This window comes from Carlito syrichta, unplaced genomic scaffold (assembly GCF_000164805.1).
Source record: "Carlito syrichta isolate Samal-C Ts95f unplaced genomic scaffold, Tarsius_syrichta-2.0.1 Scaffold306835, whole genome shotgun sequence".
In the NCBI taxonomy this organism is placed as follows: Eukaryota; Metazoa; Chordata; class Mammalia; order Primates; family Tarsiidae; genus Carlito; species Carlito syrichta.
The window spans coordinates 116,502-137,784 of NW_007250931.1; the positions used below are offsets into that span (position 1 = coordinate 116,502).

At 40.5% G+C, this 21,283-nt stretch overlaps 1 protein-coding gene across 1 annotated transcript in view; it reads left to right on the forward strand.

Moving 5' to 3' along the window:
- Nucleotides 1–21,283, forward strand: part of RPA1 (replication protein A1) — a 69,672-nt gene that overhangs the window by 40,707 nt on the left and 7,682 nt on the right. The window contains exons 6-15 of the mRNA XM_008063414.1: nt 3,406–3,501; nt 6,280–6,412; nt 7,824–7,926; nt 9,342–9,410; nt 9,557–9,749; nt 9,906–10,045; nt 10,426–10,574; nt 13,087–13,219; nt 18,289–18,465; nt 20,528–20,635. Coding sequence (XP_008061605.1) covers nt 3,406–3,501; nt 6,280–6,412; nt 7,824–7,926; nt 9,342–9,410; nt 9,557–9,749; nt 9,906–10,045; nt 10,426–10,574; nt 13,087–13,219; nt 18,289–18,465; nt 20,528–20,635 — 1,301 coding nt within the window. The remainder of the gene's footprint in view (nt 1–3,405; nt 3,502–6,279; nt 6,413–7,823; nt 7,927–9,341; nt 9,411–9,556; nt 9,750–9,905; nt 10,046–10,425; nt 10,575–13,086; nt 13,220–18,288; nt 18,466–20,527; nt 20,636–21,283) is intronic.

Genomic DNA, 21,283 nt, shown 5'->3' on the forward strand with positions numbered 1-21,283 from the left:
GCCACTGCACTCCAGTCTGGGCAACTGAGTGAGACTCCAACTCAAAAAAAAAAAAAAAGTACTTACTGGTAGAAGTTGAGTTTTTTGGTGCTCTTATACTCCACTGTCAGCTAATTTTTCTCTGCTGATGACTCATTTACCATTATAATGACAGTAAAAATGATAGGTGTAAGTGCAAGTAACTTGAGGAGCTAGAGACTACTTTGAAATATCCTATTTCCCTCCTAGGTCAGAGCCAGTGATAGAAACCATAGAGCAAGAGTCTAAGAATTATGATGTTGACACATCTTATTAGAATAGTTTGATTTGCAAGTGACATAAAATAGAAGATGGTCAGCAATTGAGTCTCTGCATTATTGCTTTGAGGTATAATTTTAATTTTTAGAAGAACTTTTGTTTAGCTATAGACTGATTTATTTCAGATCTTGTGGTCAGTTGTAGTGTTGCAGTGCATTAAGTGAAAGGCAGTCATTGCTATTTAGAATGCACCAGGATTATTATTGTTATTATTATTATTATTATCATTATTACTGTTAGATAGAATCTCACTCTGTTGCCATGCAATGGCATGATTGTAGCTCACTCCAGTCTTGAATTCCTGGGCTCAAATAATCCTGCCTCAGCCTCCCATGTAACTAGGACTACAGGCACATGCCACCACACCTGGCTAATTTATTTTTTGTAGAGACAGGGGTCTTGCTGTGTTCAAACTCCAGGCCTCAAGTGATCCTCTCACTTCAGCCTCCCAAATCTCACACTGGGATTACAGGTATGAGCCATCCCATCTGGCCAGGATTCTTGCCATTCATTTGATTCAGGACTGTCTCCTCTCTCCCGTCCCAGGTTTGCATGACTGGCACCTTAATTGCATAGCAGTTAAGGATTGCTCTACTAAATAAGAGTCTTAACTTTTCCTGATTACCAGATATTATAACTAGAGCTATGGCTATCTGCAGTGGTTGTTTATAAACCTAACTATGGTGGTGAAGTATATGGATCTAGCTACACAGACTTGGGCTCAAGATTAGGTCCTGCTTCTTCCCAGCTGTGTGACTTTGGGCTAGTTACTTTGCTTCTCTAACCCAGTTTTCTCATCTGTTATAGGGAGTAACAATAGTGTTTACATCATAGGGCTGCCAGCTATGAGAATAAGGGTTTTTTTTAAGTTGTGGTAAAGTATACCTAACATGAAATTTACATTTAACCATTTTTAAGTGTACAGTTCAGTGACATTAAGTCCATTCACATTGTTGTGCAACCATTATGACTATCCATCTTCAGAACTTTTCATCATCCCAAATGGAAGCTCTATACCGACTGAAAAATAACTCTCCATTCCCCATTCCTGCCAGTCCCTGGTAACCATTCTTCCACTTTTTTTTCCTTTTTTTTTTTTTTTAGTTGGGATCTCTACTCCCTGGACTCAGGCGATCCTTCTGCCTCAGCCTCCCAAATAGCTAAGACTACAGGTCCACGCCACTATGCCTGGCTAATTTTTTTTTTCCATATCGGCAAGGTCTGACTATGTTGTCTAGGTTTGTCTTTAACTCCTGGGCTCAAGGAATTCACCTGCTTTAACCTCCCAGAGTGCTGGGATTACAGGCGTGAGCCACTGCACTGGCCCACTCTTCAACTTTCTGTCTCTGAATTTGACTATTCCAGGCACCTCCTAAGGGTTAGTTACATTTTTATAAGAATTGAAGATCTTATAAAAGATTAGCAAGATCCCATGATTATGTCCTGTTCAATAAGATACTTGAAGAAGTAGACATAGTCATGAGGAAGAGACTTTCTAGTTTAGATATTTTTGAGATCATAGACGAGAGGGAGAAACTGAGGTAGAGTATAGCAGGAGTTTTTATATTTTTATGGTTTTATTTTTGAATGTTCACATCTTGTTTATTCTTTTGAATATACTTCATGAAGCAGATAAAGATTATTTTTTCCAGCCACTTAACCCCAGTACTATTTACTGAGCAACTCATCTTTTCCCTACTGACTTTTTGAAAGGTTCACTATAGAATTCTAAACTGTTCCTTCATAAGATGTATTGTCAAAGAGCAGTTCTCCTATGCAATTTCATATGACACTTTGTAAATTCAGAGATAATGGAAAAGCCAAAATGTAAACACAAAAATTTCACTGTTAATAATCTAGGCTCTTTTTCTGTGTAAATAAGGTCTCCCAATTTTTCTCTCCATAGGAAGAACCAAAGAATAAACAGTTCTACTTAACCTTTTTAATTTTATGCTAAATTTATTTTTCTCTAATGGCACAGTTATCTCTCATTTAGTTGTGCCAGTTAAGAGTAATATTGGCAGAGGTAAATTAAATTGGTGTTTAATATGCCCATTTGAGTTAGGACCGTAGAAAATCCAACAGGAATGTGAACTCTGCAGTTGGAGAAGGCAGACATAGGGTGACAGGTGGGAAGCTTTCCCAGCTGTGCTCACCGTTTTTGTTCTCAGGGCACTCTAGGAATTTTTTTCGAACTGCCCTTGTGGTGCTGCAAGCTCTTTCGGTGAGCAGCCCAAATAAGGTTGACTTCTGCTTTTAGAGCCAATCACTAAGGCAAAATCATATTCCATAAATCTATTATTTTTAAAAATGAGGCATATTTTGCAGCTTTGACATCCTTCAACTTCATAAACATTTGTATAGAGGGTGAGGGGCAAATAAATACTCTTATGGTATGGCATTTCTTATTTTCTGCATGAGAGACATGTTCATTTTCCCTCCTTTCCTTTTAATCTTCTTGTTTCCTTGACACACCTGCTTCTGAACTCCATTCTCATCTCTCCCTGCTGTGACAGTTCACTAGCACTTCACGGTACCCAAGACTCTTTCAACTCTTATTTTCCACTGACTGTCAGTTGCAAAATAAGGTTGCTTTGTTTGGGAGGGAAAGGGTAGAATCCTCTCTGAATGTCTTCTTTTCCTTTGAAGCAGGAGCACTTCAGAGACAATTGAACTGCTTTTAGGTTTTTCTTACCACCCAGCTTTTTCTTCTGATTGATCCTGCCGTGAACACACAGTTCTGTTGATGACATCGATTTGTTGCTATGGAAATAGTGGTAATGTCACAGATTCAGCCCAGTGACTTTACTGCAGGTTCTTGCAGGAGAAATGGGCAAGGCTTTAGGGAAGAACCTCATTAAAACTGAAAGCTATCAATTATAAGCAGGTGAAAGGTAAATGGAGCCAACCTTTTTTGTAACAGAAACAAAAGTGAGCCCCTAGAAAAATTTACTGCATGCACTTGAACGCCACAGCATGAATTCTGACCCATGAGAGTATTGGACAAAAATAAAAAATTTACTTTCCCAGAGTATTTCTTCTACTTAAGTTTAAATCTCTTAACTCAAATTATTTGCACTAAAATGACCTTTCCCTTTTGATCTTCAGGACATGGACAGCAGCAAGTAGTTACTTCTCCAGTCCCAGCAGCCAGTCCAGCAGCCAGCAACAAGCCCCAGCAACAGAATGGGAGCTTGGGAATGGGTAAGACTGCCTCACGGGGACATGAGTTGATCAAAATTTATATGGAACTAAAGGGAGTTTTCAGAATGCCATTCATGACAGAGTTGCATCTTGCAAATAATAATTCTGATTCTTTTTTTGGGGGTTGGAGTCTCACTCTTTGTCACCCAGGCTGGAGTGCAGTGGCATGTTCATGGCTACCCCAGACCGTGACTTAGGCTATCCTTCTGCCAGACTTAGGCTGTCCTTCTGCCTCAGCCTGGAACTATAGATGCACGCCACCACACCTGGCTAGTTTTTGTGATTTATTATAGAGATGAGGTCTCACCAAGTTGCCGTCTGGTCTCAAACCCCCCGGGCTCAGGTATTCCTCTTGCCTCGGCCTTCCCAAGTGCTGGGACTACAGGCTGAGCCACTGCACCTGGCCATAATTCTGATTCTTATTATAGAGTGTGTGACTGCAAAATGATTAAAGATAGTATTTTCAGAATGATATACTCTTCGTTGTTAATAGTTTATCTAGTAGTTTCTCACAACTTTAGGTCTTACACCCTCTTATTTTCTGTGAATTTCCCTACTTTTAAACTCTTGCCTTTTAATCAATTAGGATCCGCCTATTAATTTGGCTTGTCTCTCTGAGTTTTCCATTTGGGCTTTCATGGGTATTTATCATTTGCTTGAAGACGGTATCTTTTATATTGGTCATAGATTCTACTTCTCAGTCTCATGGATGAGAGATAGTTTCTTCATTTACCTTTCTCTGCGCAGGTCCTGAGAGACCCTAATGGTATCATTTTGCTTACTTTCTGGCCTTTGCTTTAGGAACCTCTTGATTTGGGAGTCACCATTGAAAATTATGATTTGTAGAATGTGGTTGGATTTCTTTTTAGAGGTCCTTTTTTCTGTCACAGCTTCACATACACCTCTTCTCCCCTCGACTATTAGTTTCTATTTTTCAATGCTAAGATTCTAAGAAAAGCAACGTTAAGACGTCACTAATGTTTCTGTGAAACTTTCAGGACTTTTTCCCCCCATCAGTCTTTGTTTTTATCTACCTTGCAATATCTGTCTCCTACCTTGCAATATCTGTCTCCTTTTATAAGTGGATCTGTTTATACACAGCTCTCAAATTAGGAACTGTTGAAGGGAATGATAGAATAGACTATCTAAAATGGTAATTAAAAATCACTTCCTTAGGGTGAAATAAGAATAGTACGCTATTCCTCTCCCTCCTTCCACAGACTTATTTTTCTGGTTGTCTATCTTTGCCCTATATTGAAATTTATTTTTAGAAAGCAGTTAATGTTCCCTAAACTAGGTGAAAGAAAACGGACTGGATGTATACTGAGGGGGAAGCTACCCAGCATGAAAAAATTGTATCACTAGATGATTGTGTGTATCTTTTATAAAACTGTGTATTATATATGGGTGTACACTGATATTCTACAAAGCATGTGTGCTTCCTTATGTAATCTTGAGGTAGTTACTACAGTTCTGTGTGTCTTGATCTCGCCTGACTCCTCAAAAAATTTTAGGATTGGAGATACTCCTGTGTATATTTTTTACTAAGTACTACAAATGCCTAGAAGAATGTGGTACATGCTATGGAAACTCAGTAAATAAATACTGAATAAATGTTATATCTTTATATCTGGTTATATCTTTAACCAAATGTATCCTGAAGAAATGTTTTGATATAGAAGGTATAAAATCATTGAACTAAATTATATTTTCCAAATTTGGTGGTTGAAGTTTTGCAGATACATTGTGCATAGAAAGGAATTCATCTGCTCACAGGCCTTGATTTCTTGTTCTTTCCAAGTGCAGAGCAGCTGCTTAGGTCTGGATAAGGAAGGCAGAGGAGTCATAGTGGCCACCCATTTACATGTCTTGACCAAAAACTGATTCTTGGCCGGGCGCGGTGGCTCATGCCTATAATCCCAGCACTTTGGGAGGCCGAGGTGAGAGGATTGCCTGAGTCCACGGGTTGGAGACCAGCCTGGGCAACTTGGTGAGACCTCATCTCTACAATAAATAAAAAAATTAGCCAGGCGTGTTGGCGCATGCCTGTTGTTCCAGCTACTTGGAAGGCTGAGGTGGAAGGATCACCTGAGTCCAGCGGGTCGAGGCTGTGGTGGCCATGAGTGTGCCACTGCACTTCAGCCTAGACGACAGAGTAAGATTCCAACTCAAAAAAACAAAAACTGATTCTTGGCCTCTGTACCCAACTAATTACAGGCCTATAGACTTCATTCTACACCTTTTAGTCCTCTAGACCAGCTAAGAACTGGGAGTTTTCTGGGGATGTTTTGAGGAGATATATTTGTGACAAGCATTCTTCATCTCAGATGGTTCATTCACTAGGTTCCTTACATTCTAACCTTTCCTTTTGCTTTTTTTCTTATGTGACTGGTGACTTGCCATCAGTTTTAACAGTTAAGAAGTTTGTTTTTTTTTTTCCTCTGACCCATTATCTTGCCCACTGAGACAAGAGAAATGTTTAAGAGGGTGGACATCAGAAACAACAGTGTCTGGATTCATTGCCATTATTATCTTTACCTCAGGGTTTATATGAACAAATGAAATAGTGAACTTCTATGTGCCCAGCCTTCATTCTAGATCGCTTTTCTCACCTCCTGCTTCAGTCTCTATTTGATCTACATATCTCTTGGATACTAAAAAGGAAAACCTTTGCCTCTCATTTTGTATGGTTTCACAAGTGGTACTTCAGTGACTGAGAGTTATTGTAAAAGTTAAATAGAATAATGTATTCCTTTTTCTTTGTGTTTGTTTTTAAAGTTTCCACTGTTTCTAAGGCTTTTGGTGCCTCGAAGACATTTGGAAAAGCTGGAGGTACCTGTCTGTCAATCACTTCTGGGGCAACACAGTCCAAAGTGGTACCCATTGCCAGCCTCACCCCTTACCAGTCCAAGTGAGTTGTTGTATAGGATGAGTTCAGAATGTACTTGTGAAATAGTAGAAGACATTATTATGGGCTCTTATTTATGCATGAACTTCAGGGTCACTACTAGACAGAATGGATTTCCTGTTTTTTTTGTCTGAGGGGGAGAGGGGTACAAATTGTGCAACCTTTAACTCTCTTATCAAAAAGTATGGTAAAAATAGCACTCTTTCATAGCATATGGGGTCTCATTCATTTTTTAAAGAATTTGAAATTTAAAATATTTAATGCTTAAGAATCAGTTGATAGTCTTATGAGTAAAAAGAAGACATTTTATCTTCTTATACAAATAGATGAATTTTAGTCTACAATTTAGTTGGCTACAATAATTTTGCACTATTTGTATTAGCAATATTAATATACCCTGAAAAATGTATTTTTTTATGTGACTTTTTTCCATTGAAAATTATTTTGAGCAGTTGAAAATTAGAGGGTTTTTTTTAGAATTCTTTTAGATAGGTTATTGTTTTGTTTTGAGTCAGAGTCTCATTCTGTTGCCCAGATTAGAGTACAGTGGCACAATCATGGCTCACTGCAGCCTCAACCTTCTGCACGATCCTTTCATCTCAGCCTCCTGAGTATCTGGGACTATAGGTATACATCACTATACCCAGATAATTTTTTATTTATTGTAGAGACCAGGTCTCTCTATGTTGCCCAGGCTGGTCTCAAACTTCTGGGCTCAAGTGATCCTCCTACCTCAGCCTCCCAAAGTGCTGGGATTACAGGTGTGAGCCACTGTGCTTGGTTTTAGATATGTTTTTATTTACCCTTTAATACTTTGCAATATAGGAAAGATATTTTCCCCAGTGAAATTATAAGTAAGGTAACTAACGTGCCTAGCACCTACATTCAGGTTGGGCACCAGGACTGGATCATGGATTTTGTGCCTTCTTTTTAAGTGGCCTTCTCGCTAAGGTCATACTGCTTTAGTGTGTTTTCCTTTGGTAACTCACAATATCTTGTTCTTGTATTTATATTCATTGTGCATTAGAAATGAGACAGAAGTTTGACACCAGTTATATCAGTCCCCATAATTGAAAATAGTGGCAAAATATAATTGCTAGTATTACTGCATTTTCTAGCTTAGAACCTTTCATTAAGGGGATATTGTTGCCTTGGTGATGCTTTTTGGAGAAGGGAGTTTATAAATTTACTTACTTGACGGGAGAATGAGTTAGTGTTAAATCACCTTGCATGTTTTACTGTTTGCTTATTCTGTAAACTGTCAAGCCTATGTGTCATCTGGGGTTTTAATTAGCTGGATTAAAAAACAGGTTGAAAAATGGGATAAAATAAGAAAGGCTATAGAAAGATGATTTCTTACTTGTTCTTTTCCTAATAAGGCTCTAAGCACTGATATAATCTATTTGGTTCCTAGGTGGACTATTTGTGCTCGTGTTACCAACAAAAGTCAGATCCGTACCTGGAGCAATTCCCGAGGGGAAGGGAAGCTTTTCTCTTTAGAACTAGTTGATGAAAGTGTGAGTATTTGTCAAGCAGGGAGATAAGAGTATTGGACTTTGAGAAACAAAGGGTTCAGCTCTGCGGGCCTGAAAAATAATAGTAGGCCAGAAAGAAACATGATCAGTATTGTGTTTTTCCCTCTGTTACAGTCTTTTGATGCTGTCTGAGGGTAGAGGGTTAAAAATGATAAATAAACCCTTGATCTTAAGCAAAAGCATTTGTAGCAGTAGAAATTAGTTTTCTAAATGTAAAAGTAGCCTCATGGCCAGGAGAAACTGGATATACTGATTAGCTCCTGGCAGACTTAGTTGAAGCCCTAGGATGTGATACCTGGTTATGAGCAGAATGGAGCTTTGGGCCAGCAGAAGGCACATAATAGCCACCTTGCTAAGTGGATCTTGTGCCTCCTTTTTACGTGGCCTTCTTGCTAAGGTCATACTACTTTAGTGTGTTTTCCTTTGCTGACCCACCAATATCATGTTCTATAGCCTTGTGTTTATACTCATCATGCATTAGAAATGAAACAGAAGTTTGACACCAGTTATATCAGTCCCCATAATTGTGGGAAATGAGTTCTGACTGTGCAGACTCTCTATGTGCTTTATTTAAACTAAACAAAAACATGATGATAAGACAAAACATTTCCAGGCTATGGAATCTTAATAGTCTCGATAGCTGTGAATTCACCCATTAGCTTTGTTGATAATTCCTAAAATGTACTTCACATATTCTTTTCAAACTGCTGTGTATTTTCTATTTATTCAAACGTCCAAAATAGTTTCTTTTTTTTTTTTTGGAAGATGGTATAACCATCCAAATGTTTGACTGTGTGATGGTAGAATCAATATGAGAACCTAATTTTTTTTACAAATTGTCAGTCTAATATATGGCAGTTGGCTAAAATTTCAGCCATTTAAGTTTCTTACCCATCTGTAGCATTTTGACTGACAGAGAAGTAAAAGTGGAAATCAAATCACAAGCAACTTGAAAACATGACTTTTTCTAATGTTTTTGGCAATGATTCCTGAATATAAAGCAATTTGTCACTTAGAGTACAGCCATGAGTGAAGCTGGTGAATCATCTTGGTTCAGCACACTTCCTTGTGGGCTCCAGTCGTGTCTCTCAGTAGTCAGAGTTTTTTGTTTTTATGGTCAGAATATTAAGCTTGTTGATTTTTTGTTTCGTTTTCTTCTGAGTTTCTAATTTGAGGTTAATAAAGTATGATTACAGGGCCAGCTAGTTGAACTTTGTCTTATTTCATCGGGCCTAATAACCACAAATGTGTGACTGTAAAATGTGTTTCAGGGATGTCTGTATTCCTCTGTGGGTCCCATTTGTACTTTTGCTGTGCTGCAAAGATGTCCTGGTGGTCTGTGTTTCACTGGTCAAACTTGTACCACAATCCTAACCTACTCTCACATGCTTCTGCAGGGAGAAATCAGAGCTACAGCTTTCAATGAGCAAGTGGACAAGTTCTTTCCCCTTATTGACGTTAACAAGGTATGGTAGTGTTTAGAACAGAAACTGTCAAATGGTGGAGTCAGAGTGAGGAAACTCTGGTCCTGTGGAGAGGTGAGTGGTGGCAAAGGGTTTTTATGTCCAATTTGATGACTATCCCATGTTCTGTGACTTGGCCTCATTTGCAGGTGTATTATTTCTCAAAAGGCACCTTGAAGATTGCTAACAAACAATTCACAGCTATTAAAAATGACTATGAGATGACCTTCAATAATGAGACTTCTGTCATGCCCTGTGATGATGCTCACCATTTACCTACTGTTCAGTTTGATTTCACCGGGATCGATGACCTAGAGAACAAGCCTAAAGACTCATTTGTAGGTAAGTCTGCCTATGAGAACAAAGAGTGGTGATAACTAGTTTTCTTTACAGTGTATAGGGGAGGTATAAGGCTTAAGTGCTTGCTGGTCAGCATTTGGTCATGTTATAATGGGATCCTTAACCATCTTCAGCTTATACATTGCGCATGTGTTTTAGACATAATCGGGATCTGCAAGAGCTATGAAGATGCCACTAAAATCACAGTGAAGTCTAACAACAGAGAGGTTGCTAAGCGGAATATCTATTTGATGGACACATCGGGAAAAGTGGTGACTGCTACTCTGTGGGGGGAAGATGTAAGTACTTGCATCGAGCAGTCAGAGCATGTACAGAAAGGGCTCCTTAGGTGGATTGTCTTGTCCTCTGAGTTGTTGGGGCTTTGGCCATGTGATGGTGAAGGGTTGTGCTGTCTAGCAAATATTTGAAATCCTTTATTGTACTTTGGTGAGATATGTTATGATTTAAGTTTTACATAGTGAAACATTCTTTCCCCTAACTAGGTAAGTAATGATAGATGGGTTTTGATGTGAGCAAACTGTTGTGTGTGAAGTCTGTCTTGTGTAGATTCCACGTACATTGATTACACTTGCTCTACTGTTGACTATTTTCCTTGTTTTCTATAAAAAATGTTCTGTGTTCTTCCTGCCAATGACACTTTTATATGTTTCTTTTACAGGCTGATAGGTTTGATGGTTCTAGACAACCCGTGATGGCTATCAAAGGAGCCAGAGTTTCTGATTTTGGTGGACGTAGCCTCTCTGTACTGTCTTCAAGCACTGTCATTGTGAATCCTGACATCCCAGAGGCCTATAAGCTTCGTGGATGGTAGGTTTTTGGGGCTAAACAACGGGTTATTTGAGCTGGGTTTTGAGGACAGCTGGTTACGATGAGTATGTGAGCTCTTTGCCAAGTAGAAGCCTTCGTTACTGAGTAGAACTGTTCCTGTATTTCTTGGAGGCATTATGCCTTCTGAGAGGATGGCTTTAAAGCCCTTAAACTGACAAACCTGTAATCCCATGACAAACCTGGAGAGTCAGAGGAGGCAATTAGAATGTAAGTGCTGCATGCTGACCTCGATCCTGCTGAAACAGAGTATGGCCACGCTTTAGCAGCTGTGTGTTGAAGGACTATAAGCCGAAGGCGTCTTTCTTTCCTGGGTTTAAGCTGTGAGCTTCTTTGGTGTAGGGGGAGAACATGCTTTCTTTTGCTGTCAAGTCTTTGATGTCGATCACATCTTCCAGTGTGTATTTGCTGGACTCTGATAAATTGTAGTGGGAACACTGGGCTTTTTGTTGGGATTATATTGTTATTCCCAAAGCACTCAAGGGATGAGGAGAGCCTGTTAAAATCTCCTCACTATATCTAGCTTTTTAGGGCATTAAAACCCTGCCATAAAAGAGTGCTTCAAACTGAAACATAGTATGCAAGAATTGATGTGGTCAGGGAAAACACTTTAGCCCAGGCTTAAATAATTCACATAGCTATAGTCACAGAGGGAAGTGTCAGTTTCCACCTGTGTCTTAGGGTTTAAGTAACTAAAGAGTTAGCCCATATTACATACTCCTCACTTTTGTTTTGAGTCTAATATGAACCAGTAGCACTAGTATTTGAACAGTTTCATTAAATGTCTTCTGTGGTGTTCTTGTCACTTAAGCCATCCTTGCAAGTATTGTCTATTTAACTGTTCTAGTAGCTGGTGTTGCATGATAAGCAAGGGCCTGTTAATAGGCTGACCAGAAATAGCCACAGCTTTGCTTTGTTCCTTCTTTTTTAAGTTGGAATCTTACTATGTCACCCAGGCTGGAGTGCAGTGGCACCCTCAAGGCCACCGCAACCTCAACTTGCTGAGCTTAGGCGATCCTTCCGCCTCAGCCTTCCAAGTAGCTAGAACTACAGACGCATCAGCCACTTTTTGTGATTTATTGTAAAGACGAGGTCTCACCAAGTTGCCTGGTCTGGTCTCGAACTCCTAGGCTCACCTCGGCCTCCCAAAGTTGCTGGGATTACAGGCTGAGCCACCGCACCCAGCCTTGGTTTGTTCTTACTGCTTGATTTTCTTTCAGGCCCTGGAGCTCGACCACAGGCTAATTGCATACCCACATTAAGGTCTTCATATTTTACTTGTCAATAACCATGATTCCAGTCACCATAAAAAGACATGGCTGTCCCCAGAATAAAATAACTTGGCATTGATCAAAGAGAAGTACAGCATACACACCTCACATAGTCAAGGATTAGAGATGTTTAGAACTCAGCTATAACAGTGTGGAATTGTGTGGAATTTCCACATCTCTCCTTGCTCTGTTGACTCCTGATGAGCTGTCTTTGGTGGTAAATGTCTCCTTGGAGTTTTTGAAACCATAAACTTGTGTAGCTAGTAGTGGTGAAACAGATTTATGGACCCTGCTGTGCCTCAGTGAGGGATTTAGCCACTTACCTGACAGAATGAAAAGGCAATTGTCTGCAGCTTAAGGCAACATTCATTCTGGTAGATGGCCTCTTTCTAAGGGGCCTGTTCTGTATGTGGTTAACTTTTCGTTATCCACCTTTAAATGGTGTTTGGCATGTTTTTAACCTCAGGCTGACTTTTCTCTGCCATAGGTGTGTTCCTGAGCCACTTTGTCCCTGGCCTCCTTTCCATAATGTCAGCTGATAATGTGATCAAGAAGTACCATCAGTTTTGAGAATAGTTTAATATACACGAATTTAACTTTAATATTTGTGTACATGGAATCTCACTAAGTAGAAATATCTACAAGAAAGCAGATAATGCCTTCTGATAAATTGCTCTGGTTTATGTAATCTTTTGTCCTCAATATCAGACGTAAGAGGTCTTTCACCATGGAAACATTTTTTGCCAGTCTATTGTAGTATGTTGGCTGTCCCTTTCCATACTGATATATTTCAGTGATGATAGAAATGTAGCTCTGACTGAGAATGAGTATTAGTAACCCAAAGGATTGTACCAGACATCTGCATTATTGCTTTTTTGGTTGTTGACTTTTCCAGTTTTTGTTTTTAGGCCTCAGGCCCTCCCGCCACTGTTGATGATATGCAAGGCTAATTTGAGAAAAGTTTTCTGCTGGTCTTTTGGCACTGATTGTCTTGACCACTGGGGGGCATCAAAGCAATTGAGATAAAAAGAAAGGTCACTCAGTTTCTTCAGTAGACTTAAGGTGTAATTACAAAGATGCAGTACTTATTTCAGCCCACAGGACCATGGCATATATGAAAGATGGGTGAGTGGTAGTTAGCCTATATCTGGCACGTAGAAACAAGTAGCACATTTGAGAAGTATATAAGGTGCTTGTCATCATTATTTGTTCATTTTTTTCAGGTTTGACTCAGAAGGACAAGCCTTGGATGGTGTTTCCATCTCTGATCTAAAGAGTGGAGGAATAACAGGGAGCAACACCAACTGGAAAACTTTATATGAGGTTAAATCAGAGAATCTGGGCCAAGGGGACAAGGTATCTAGCATTCCTAACTTTCTTCACAAAAGCATGAATTGGGTACAGAGGGATGAGTTCTGAAGCATGACTTCTAATACCAACTGTCAGAGCTATAATTCTTACCTGATACCATGGTTGAGAATCCCTGCCAGAGTGAAGCAGCCCTGTGTGCTCATGGGAGTATGTTGTAGCCCTCAGGTGTACTGAGGCAGAAAAGTGTGGAGAACTCTTTTTTTTTTTTAAGTTAGAGTTTCACTCTGTCGCCCAGATTGGAGTGCAGTAGCCGTTCCCGGCCACCACAGCCTTGACCTGCTGGGTTCCGGCGTTCCTTCCACCTCAGCCTTCCGAGTAGCCGGAAATACAGTCATGCGCTACCACGCCCAGCTGATTTTTTTAATTTATTGTAGAGATGAGGTCTCTCCAAGTTGCCCAGGCGGGTCTCGAACCCATGGGCTCAGGCAGTCCACTCACCTCAGCCTCCCAAAGTGCAGGATTACAGGCTAAACCACCGAGCCTGGCTAGTGTGGAGAACTCTTAGGGAGTTAATTCCTAGTGGTGAAAGCCAAGTTTCGTATTCGGGTCCATGTTTCTTTTCTGTGATTGTTCCTACAAATGGAAGTGTCCACATGTCAAAAAGATGTTTTCTGAGATGAGCATTAGTCGGGCTCAGTGTCAACATTAGGCAGTTCACATGGTTATCACTGACTGTAGAAGACAGTATCCTCTCATAGGCTAACATAAAGTGGCTCTGGTATTTGACTTTAGTTGCAGCTTTCCTTTCAGTGTTTACTTTTAATGACCCTCCTCCCATCTTAATCTAAACCTGTGTTCTGTCAGCAGTTAGATTTTTTTTTTTTTTTTTTTTTTTTGAGTTGGAACCTCACTCTGTCACCCAAACGAAAGTGCAGTGGCTGCTCCCGGCCACCGCAGCCTCGACCTGCTGGGCTCCGGCGATCCTTCCGCCTCAACCTTCCAAGTAACTGGAACTACAGGCGCACACTATCACGCCCAGCTAAATTTTGATTTATTGGGGAAATGAGGTCTCACCAAGTTGCCAAGGCGGGTCTCGAACCTGCAGGCTCAGGCAATCCACTCACCTCAGCCTCCCAAAGCGCGGGATTACAGGCTGAGCCACCGAGCCTGGCTAGCAGTTAGATATTTAAATATTTTATTTCTCCTTTATGCTCCTCAAATAGCAATCCCTGTTCTTTTGTTTTCATAATATACAATATAGGTTTCGTTCCTTACTGTCTCATTTCACTGTATACTCTTATCCATCATTGTCATTAACTGCAGCTTATAATGTTATTATATAACATCTTGAGAATTAAACATTGGACAGATCTTTGTTGTCCTATTATAGGAACAACTACTCTTATTTAGGAGGCTGAGGCAGGAGAATCACTTGAGCTCAGGAGTTCAAGACCACCTAAGCAACATAGGAGATGCTGTCCCTTTAAAAAAAAAAAAAGGAAACAAGGGTCAGACTCAGTGGCTCAGCCTGTAATCCCAGCACTTTAGGAAGCCGAGGTGAGTGGATTGCCTGAGCCCGCAGGTTCGAGACCAGCCCAGGCACCTTGGTGAGATTTTGTCTCTACAATAAATCAAAACTTAGCTGGGCATGGTAGTGTGCGCCTGTAGTTCCGGCTGCTTGTAAGGTTGAGGCAAAAGGATTGCCAGAGCCCAGCAAGTTGACGCTGAGGTAGCTGTGAGCATGCCGCTGCTCTCCAGCCTGGGCGACAGAGTGAGACTCCAACTCAAAAAAAAAGGAAAAAAAATCCTTATTGTTAAGAAATGTTCACGATTATCTGAACCTTCAGCAGTGATCTTTTTGCTGGTGGAGGGTTTTGTTTCAGTGTTGATGGCTGCTGATTAATCAGGGTGGTAGTTGCTAAAGGTTAGGGTGGCTATGAAGGTTTCTTAAAATAAGACAACAATGAAGTTTTCCACCTTGATCAACTCTTTATTTCATAGAAGATTTCTGTGTAGTAGGTGATGTTGTTTGATAGCATTTTACCTACAGTAGAACATTTTTTAAAATTGTACTCGGCTGGGCTTGGTGGCTCAGCCTGTAATCCCAGTGCTTTGGGAGGCCGAGGTGAGTGAATTGCCTGAGCCCACGGGTTCGAGACCCATCCGGGCAACTTGGCGAGACCTCATCTCTACAATAAATCAAAAATTAGCTGGGCGTGGTAGTGAGCGCCTGTAGTTCCAGCTACTTGGAAGGCTGAGGAGGAAGGATCGCCGGAGCCCAGCAGGTCAAGGCTGCAGTGGCCAGAAGTATACCATTGCACTCCAGTCTGGGTGACAGAGTGAGATACCAACTCAAAAAAAAAAAAAAAAAAAAATTGGACTCAATCCTCTCAAACCCTGCCACTGCTTTATCATCTCAATTCTTGTTATTCATCTAAATACTTCGTTGTCATTTCAACAGTGTTCACAGTATCTTTACCAGGCATAGATCCCATCTCAAGAAACCATTTTCTTTGCTCATCCATAAGCAGCAACTCCTCATCCAGTCAAATTTGATCATGAGGTTGTAACAATTCTGTCTCATTTTCAGACTCCACTTCTAATTTTAGTTCTCTTGATATTTCCACCACGTCTACAGTTCCCTCCTCCACCAAAATCATCCATGAAGATTGGAATCCACTTCTTCCAAACTCCTGTTAATGTTGATATTTTGACCTCCTGTGAATCACATATGTTCTTAATGACAGCTAGAATGGTGAATCCTTTCCATGTTTTCAATTTACTTTGCCCAGATCCATCAGAGGTATCACTATCTATGGCAGCTATAGCCTTAAAAATGTGTTTCTTAAATAATAAGACTTGAAAATAGAAATGACTCCTTGATCTATGGGCTGTAGAATGGGTGTTATATTAGCAGGCATGGAACCTGTATCAGTTTCCTTGTACTTGTTTCAGTGAGCAGTAATATTTTGAAAGAAATCTTTTTTACTGAATAGTAGGTCTCAACAGTGGGTTTAAAATATTCAGTAAACTGTGCTATAACAGATATGCTGTCATCCAGGCTTTGTTTTTCCATTTATAAAGTACAGGCTGGGTAGATTTAACATAATTCTTAAGGGCCCTAGGATTTTTGGAATGGTAAATGAGTATTGGCTTCAACTTGAGTCACCAGTTGTTATCCCTAACAAGAAAGACATCCTGTCCTTTGAAACTTCTCCTCTCTAGATGTGTGACAATCCTAGATGGCATCTTCTTCCAGTAGATGACTGTTTCATCTACACCGCAAATCTGTTGTTTAGTGTAGCCACCTTCATCAGTGATCTTGGCTAGATTTTCTGGGTAACTTGCTACAGTTTCTGTACCAGCACTTGTGGCTTCACCTTGCACTTTTATGTTATGGAGATGCTTCTTTCCTTAAACCTTATGAACCAAGCTCTGACAGCTTCCAGCTTTTTTTCTGCAGCTTCCTCACGTCTCTCAGTCTCCATAGAATTAAGAGAGTTAGGGGCTGGGCTCGGTGGCTCAGCCTGTAATCGCAGCACTTTGAGAGGCCAAGGTGAGTGGATTGTCTGAGTCTGTGGGTTCAAGACCAGCCCGGGCAACTTGGCGAGACCTCGTCTCTACAATAAATCAAAACTTAACTGAGTGTGGTAACACACCTATAGTTCTGGCTACTTGGAAGACTGAGGCAGAAGGATTGCCAGAGCCCAGCAGGTTGAGGCTGCGGTGACCGAGAGGTGTGCCACTGCTCTCCAGCCTGGGTGACAGAGTGAGACTCCAACTCAAAAAAAAAATGAGAGGGCTTTGCTCTGGATCAAGCTTTGACTTTAGGGACTGTTGTGGCTGGTTTGATCTTCTATCCAGACTACTAAAACTTTCTCAATAGTAGCAATAAGGCTGTTTTGCTTTCTTATCATGTGTGTGTTCATTGGAGTAGCACTTTTCATTTCCTTCAGTATCTTTTCCTTTGCATTCACAGCTTGGCTAATTGTTTGGTACAAGAGGCCTAGCTTTCGGCCTATCTTGGCTTTCAACATGTCTCCCTCACTAAGCTTAATCATTTCCATCTTTTGATTTAAAGTGAGAGATGTGTGACAATGTGTGAGAGCCTCTGAAGGGTTATTAATTGGCCTAATTTCAATATTGTTGTGTCTCAGGGAATAGAGAGGCCTAAGGAGAGAGGTTGGGGGATTGGGGTGACATGGCTGGTGGGTAGAGCAGCCAGAACACATACAGCATTTATCAATTCAATTCCCTGTCTTATATGGGTGTGATTTGTGGCACCCCAAAACAGTGACAATAGTAACATCAAAGATTCACTGATCACAGAACACTATAACATAATAAGGAAAAAGTTGAGATATTGTGAGAATTGCCAAAATGTGACACAGAGACACAAAGTAAGCACATACTGTTGGAAAAATGGCACCAGTAGACTTACTTAACACAAGGTTGCCACAGACCTTCCATTTGTTAAAAAAACAAAAACAAAATGCAGTATCTGGAAAGTGCCATAAAGCAAAATGCAATAAAGTATCCTGTAGTTGCAGAAGACACTGTGTGACCGAATGACCTGAAATATTTACTGTTTGGCTTTCTACAGAAACAACTTGCAAATCCCTGGCCTAAACAAAGAAAAAAGTGAATCCAGGCCTTAGACATCATTGCCATTGTTTTGAATGTGGGAGAAATGGTTGATCATAACTGCACTAGATTTTTGTGGTCTGTGTTATTGTGTATTTCCTAAATCTGTTGCCTTTGGAGGATCAGAGGATCAGGAGGAACAAGTCTTTCTCTCTCATATAGTCTTCAAGAAAAGAGGAAAACAATTTCAGTTTTAATTAACTCAGTCCAATTTAGAATAAACTCTTTTATTGTTAAGGAATTATATGCTTCAGAACTTGGCTTATTATTTTCATGGCTTTTGTACTCAAAACATGTGATTTCTAAAACTACAGAATGTATTATTCCCTGTAACCACTTGGTGATCTTGAAAGTTAGAATATATGAGCACTTACCACTTATATGTAAGGGCAAGCTTTGAACTGCTTCTGAATCCAACCCTGAGCATAGGCTTGGTGCTCTGTGTCTCATGTCATTCTTTTCTCCTGAAGCCGGACTATTTTAGCGCTGTGGCAACAGTGGTGTATCTTCGCAAAGAGAACTCTATGTACCAGGCCTGCCCGACTCAGGACTGCAATAAGAAAGTAATTGATCAGCAGAATGGATTATACCGCTGTGAGAAGTGTGACCGTGAATTTCCCAATTTCAAGTACCGCATGATACTGTCAGTAAGTAGATTGGGTAGATAGAATGGGTAGGTGAGAGCCACTGTTTGTTGAGTCCTTCCCATATGCCAGGCACTGTGGACACAATGACAGAAATAAAGTCATTCATGGTATAAAGATTGCAGATGAATAAGTGCTAAAGAGCTTATTAATTGTTTATAAAAAAAAAAAGTAAGGGCCTTTCATTCAGCTAATATAGCAACCTGTTTTCACCTACTAAAATAAGATTTTTTTCATGCCACAAAGTTGCATTGAGATAACCTAGCTGATTCACTCTTCTGTGCATGTCATACCTTGATATGTTGGTGACTTTTGCTAACTTATGAAGATAAATTAATTAGAGATGGCATTTGAGGAGAACAGTAATTATACTTATACAGTCAGTGTCTGTATTTAGTTTGTGTATCGATAATCTATTCCTCTAGCCTTAGTAGAGCTGACTTCAGAGGAATATGACTGTATGCTAATGTGGGATTGTTGCTTTTTTTGCATTGTAATAATGACTTCTGTTTTAAAAATCTTTAAAGTGAAAGTTGTTCTTTTAAAAAAATAGTAGTACAGCTGGGCTCGGTGGCTCAGCCTATAATCTCGCGCTTTGGGAGGCTGAGGTGAGTGGATTGCCTCAGCCCGTGGGTTTGAGACCTGCCTGGGCAACTTGGCCAGATCTCATCTCTACAATAAATTTAAAAAATTAGCTGGGTGTGGTAGCGCGCGCCTGTAGTTCCAGCTACTTGGAAGGCTGAGGCGGAAGGATCGCCAGAGCCCAGCAGGTCAAGGCTGCAGTGGCCGGGAGTGGCCACTGTACTCCAGTCTGGGTGACAGAGTGAGACTCCAACTCAAAAAAAGAAAAAATAGTAGTACTAAGTGATAATAATGGTTTAAGAAAATGAAAGACGATTTGGCAGTAATATATCAGAAGCCTTAAAAATGTTTATGTTTTCTAGCATAGCAAACACTTGGAGGGAATTTATTCTAAGGAAATAATCAGAAATGTTACATCTGTATGAAGTTGTCTATTACACTGGTATTTTGAAAAATTAGATACAACTTAAATGTCCTTCACATTCCATTCATTAATTTCTTTATTGCAGCAGTTCCCAACCTTTTTGGCATCAAGGACTGGTTGGTTTCATGGAAAACAATTTTTCCACGGATGGAGGGGGGAATGTGCAGTCAAACCTGACTGCTAGTGTTAATCTGTATTTGCAGCTGCTCCTTAGCGCTAGCATCACTGCCTCAGCTTCACCTCAGATCAGCGGTAATGTGAGCAAGCAAGGGGGAGTGACTGTAAATGCAGATGAAGCTTACGCCTGACACTCAACTCCTGCTGTGTGGCCTGGTTCCTAACAGGCCATGGACTTGTACCAGTCTGTGGCTCAGGGATTGGGGACCCCTGCTTTACTGATTATCCACAGAGTGGAAGACTCTGAAGCCCTTAGAACTTGCCATTTATTTGACCATTTCCATAGTTTAAATGTTTGAAAACTATTTGGCTAATTTTTAAAAATTTTTTTGTAGAGATAAGGGCTTTCTATGTTACCTAGGCTGGTCTCGAACTCCTGGCCTTAAGCAATCCTCCCACCTCGGTCTCCCAGAGTACTGGGATTACCTGTGTGAGCCACTATGCCCTGTTGGAACTGAATCCAGGAGGTTGAGCTCAGTATTCTTTTCTCTTTTTTTTGAGTTGGGTCTCGAACACGCGGGCTCAGGCAATCCACTCACCTCAGCCTCCCAAAACGCAGGATTATAAGCTGAGCCACCAAGCCCGGGTGAGCTCAGTATTCTTTAGAAAGAATATAGTATACATAATGGTAATATTTTTTCCTCTGGAAATTATTTCATTTTATTTTGAGTCGAGGTCTTACTCTGTCACCCAGGTTGGAGTGCAGTGGCACAATCATGGCTCAGCCTCCTGGGCAGCCTTAGTTAATTACAGACTCAACCTCCTGGGCTCAGACGACCCTGTGCCCAGTTGATGAGTGGAACAAGTTAGCCTCCCAATCTCCTTAGTGTGTCTTCCTTTTATTATTTCTTTGCTGAAGTAATATAGACTTGTGTTTTTTAGGTAAATATTGCAGATTTTCAAGAGAATCAGTGGGTGACTTGTTTCCAGGAGTCTGCCGAAGCTATCCTCGGACAAAACACTGCTTATCTTGGGGAACTAAAAGAGAAGGTTGGCCATATTTTATTATAACTGTAATAGTTCTCATGTTATAACACTTGACTCCTTTTTTACTGGTTAATATCTTTCGGCTTTTTCTTTTGGGTGTTATGTACAGTTTCTGGTTCTGATGATTATTTAAGAGCTCATCCATTTTGGATGTGCTTCACAATGAGATAATGAAATAATGTATATAAAACTGCTTTAAAACCAAAGTACTAGGCCGGGCTTAGTGACTCAGCCTGTAATCCCAGCACCTTGGGAGACTGAGGCAAGTGGATTGCCTGAGCCTGCAGGTTCGAGACCAGCCCGGGCAACTTGGTGAGACCTCATCTCTACAATAAATCAAAAATTAACTGGGCATGGTAGCGCGCACCTATAGGTCTAGCTACTTGGAAGGCTGAGGCGAAAGGATCACTGGAGCCCAGCAGGTCGACGGTGGGGTGGCCGTGAGTGTGCCACTGCACTCCAGCTTGGGTGACAGAGTGCGACTCCAACTCAAAAAACAAAAAAAAAAAGCACTTTACAAGTACATACCACCCATTTCTCCTGTTCTTATTAACACATCAGAGCTAGTGTGCCCACAGTTACTTGAGATCTGGAAGGAGTCTTCTGAAATAGCCTAAAGTACAGGTGTGCCTTTTTTTTTTTTTTTTTTTG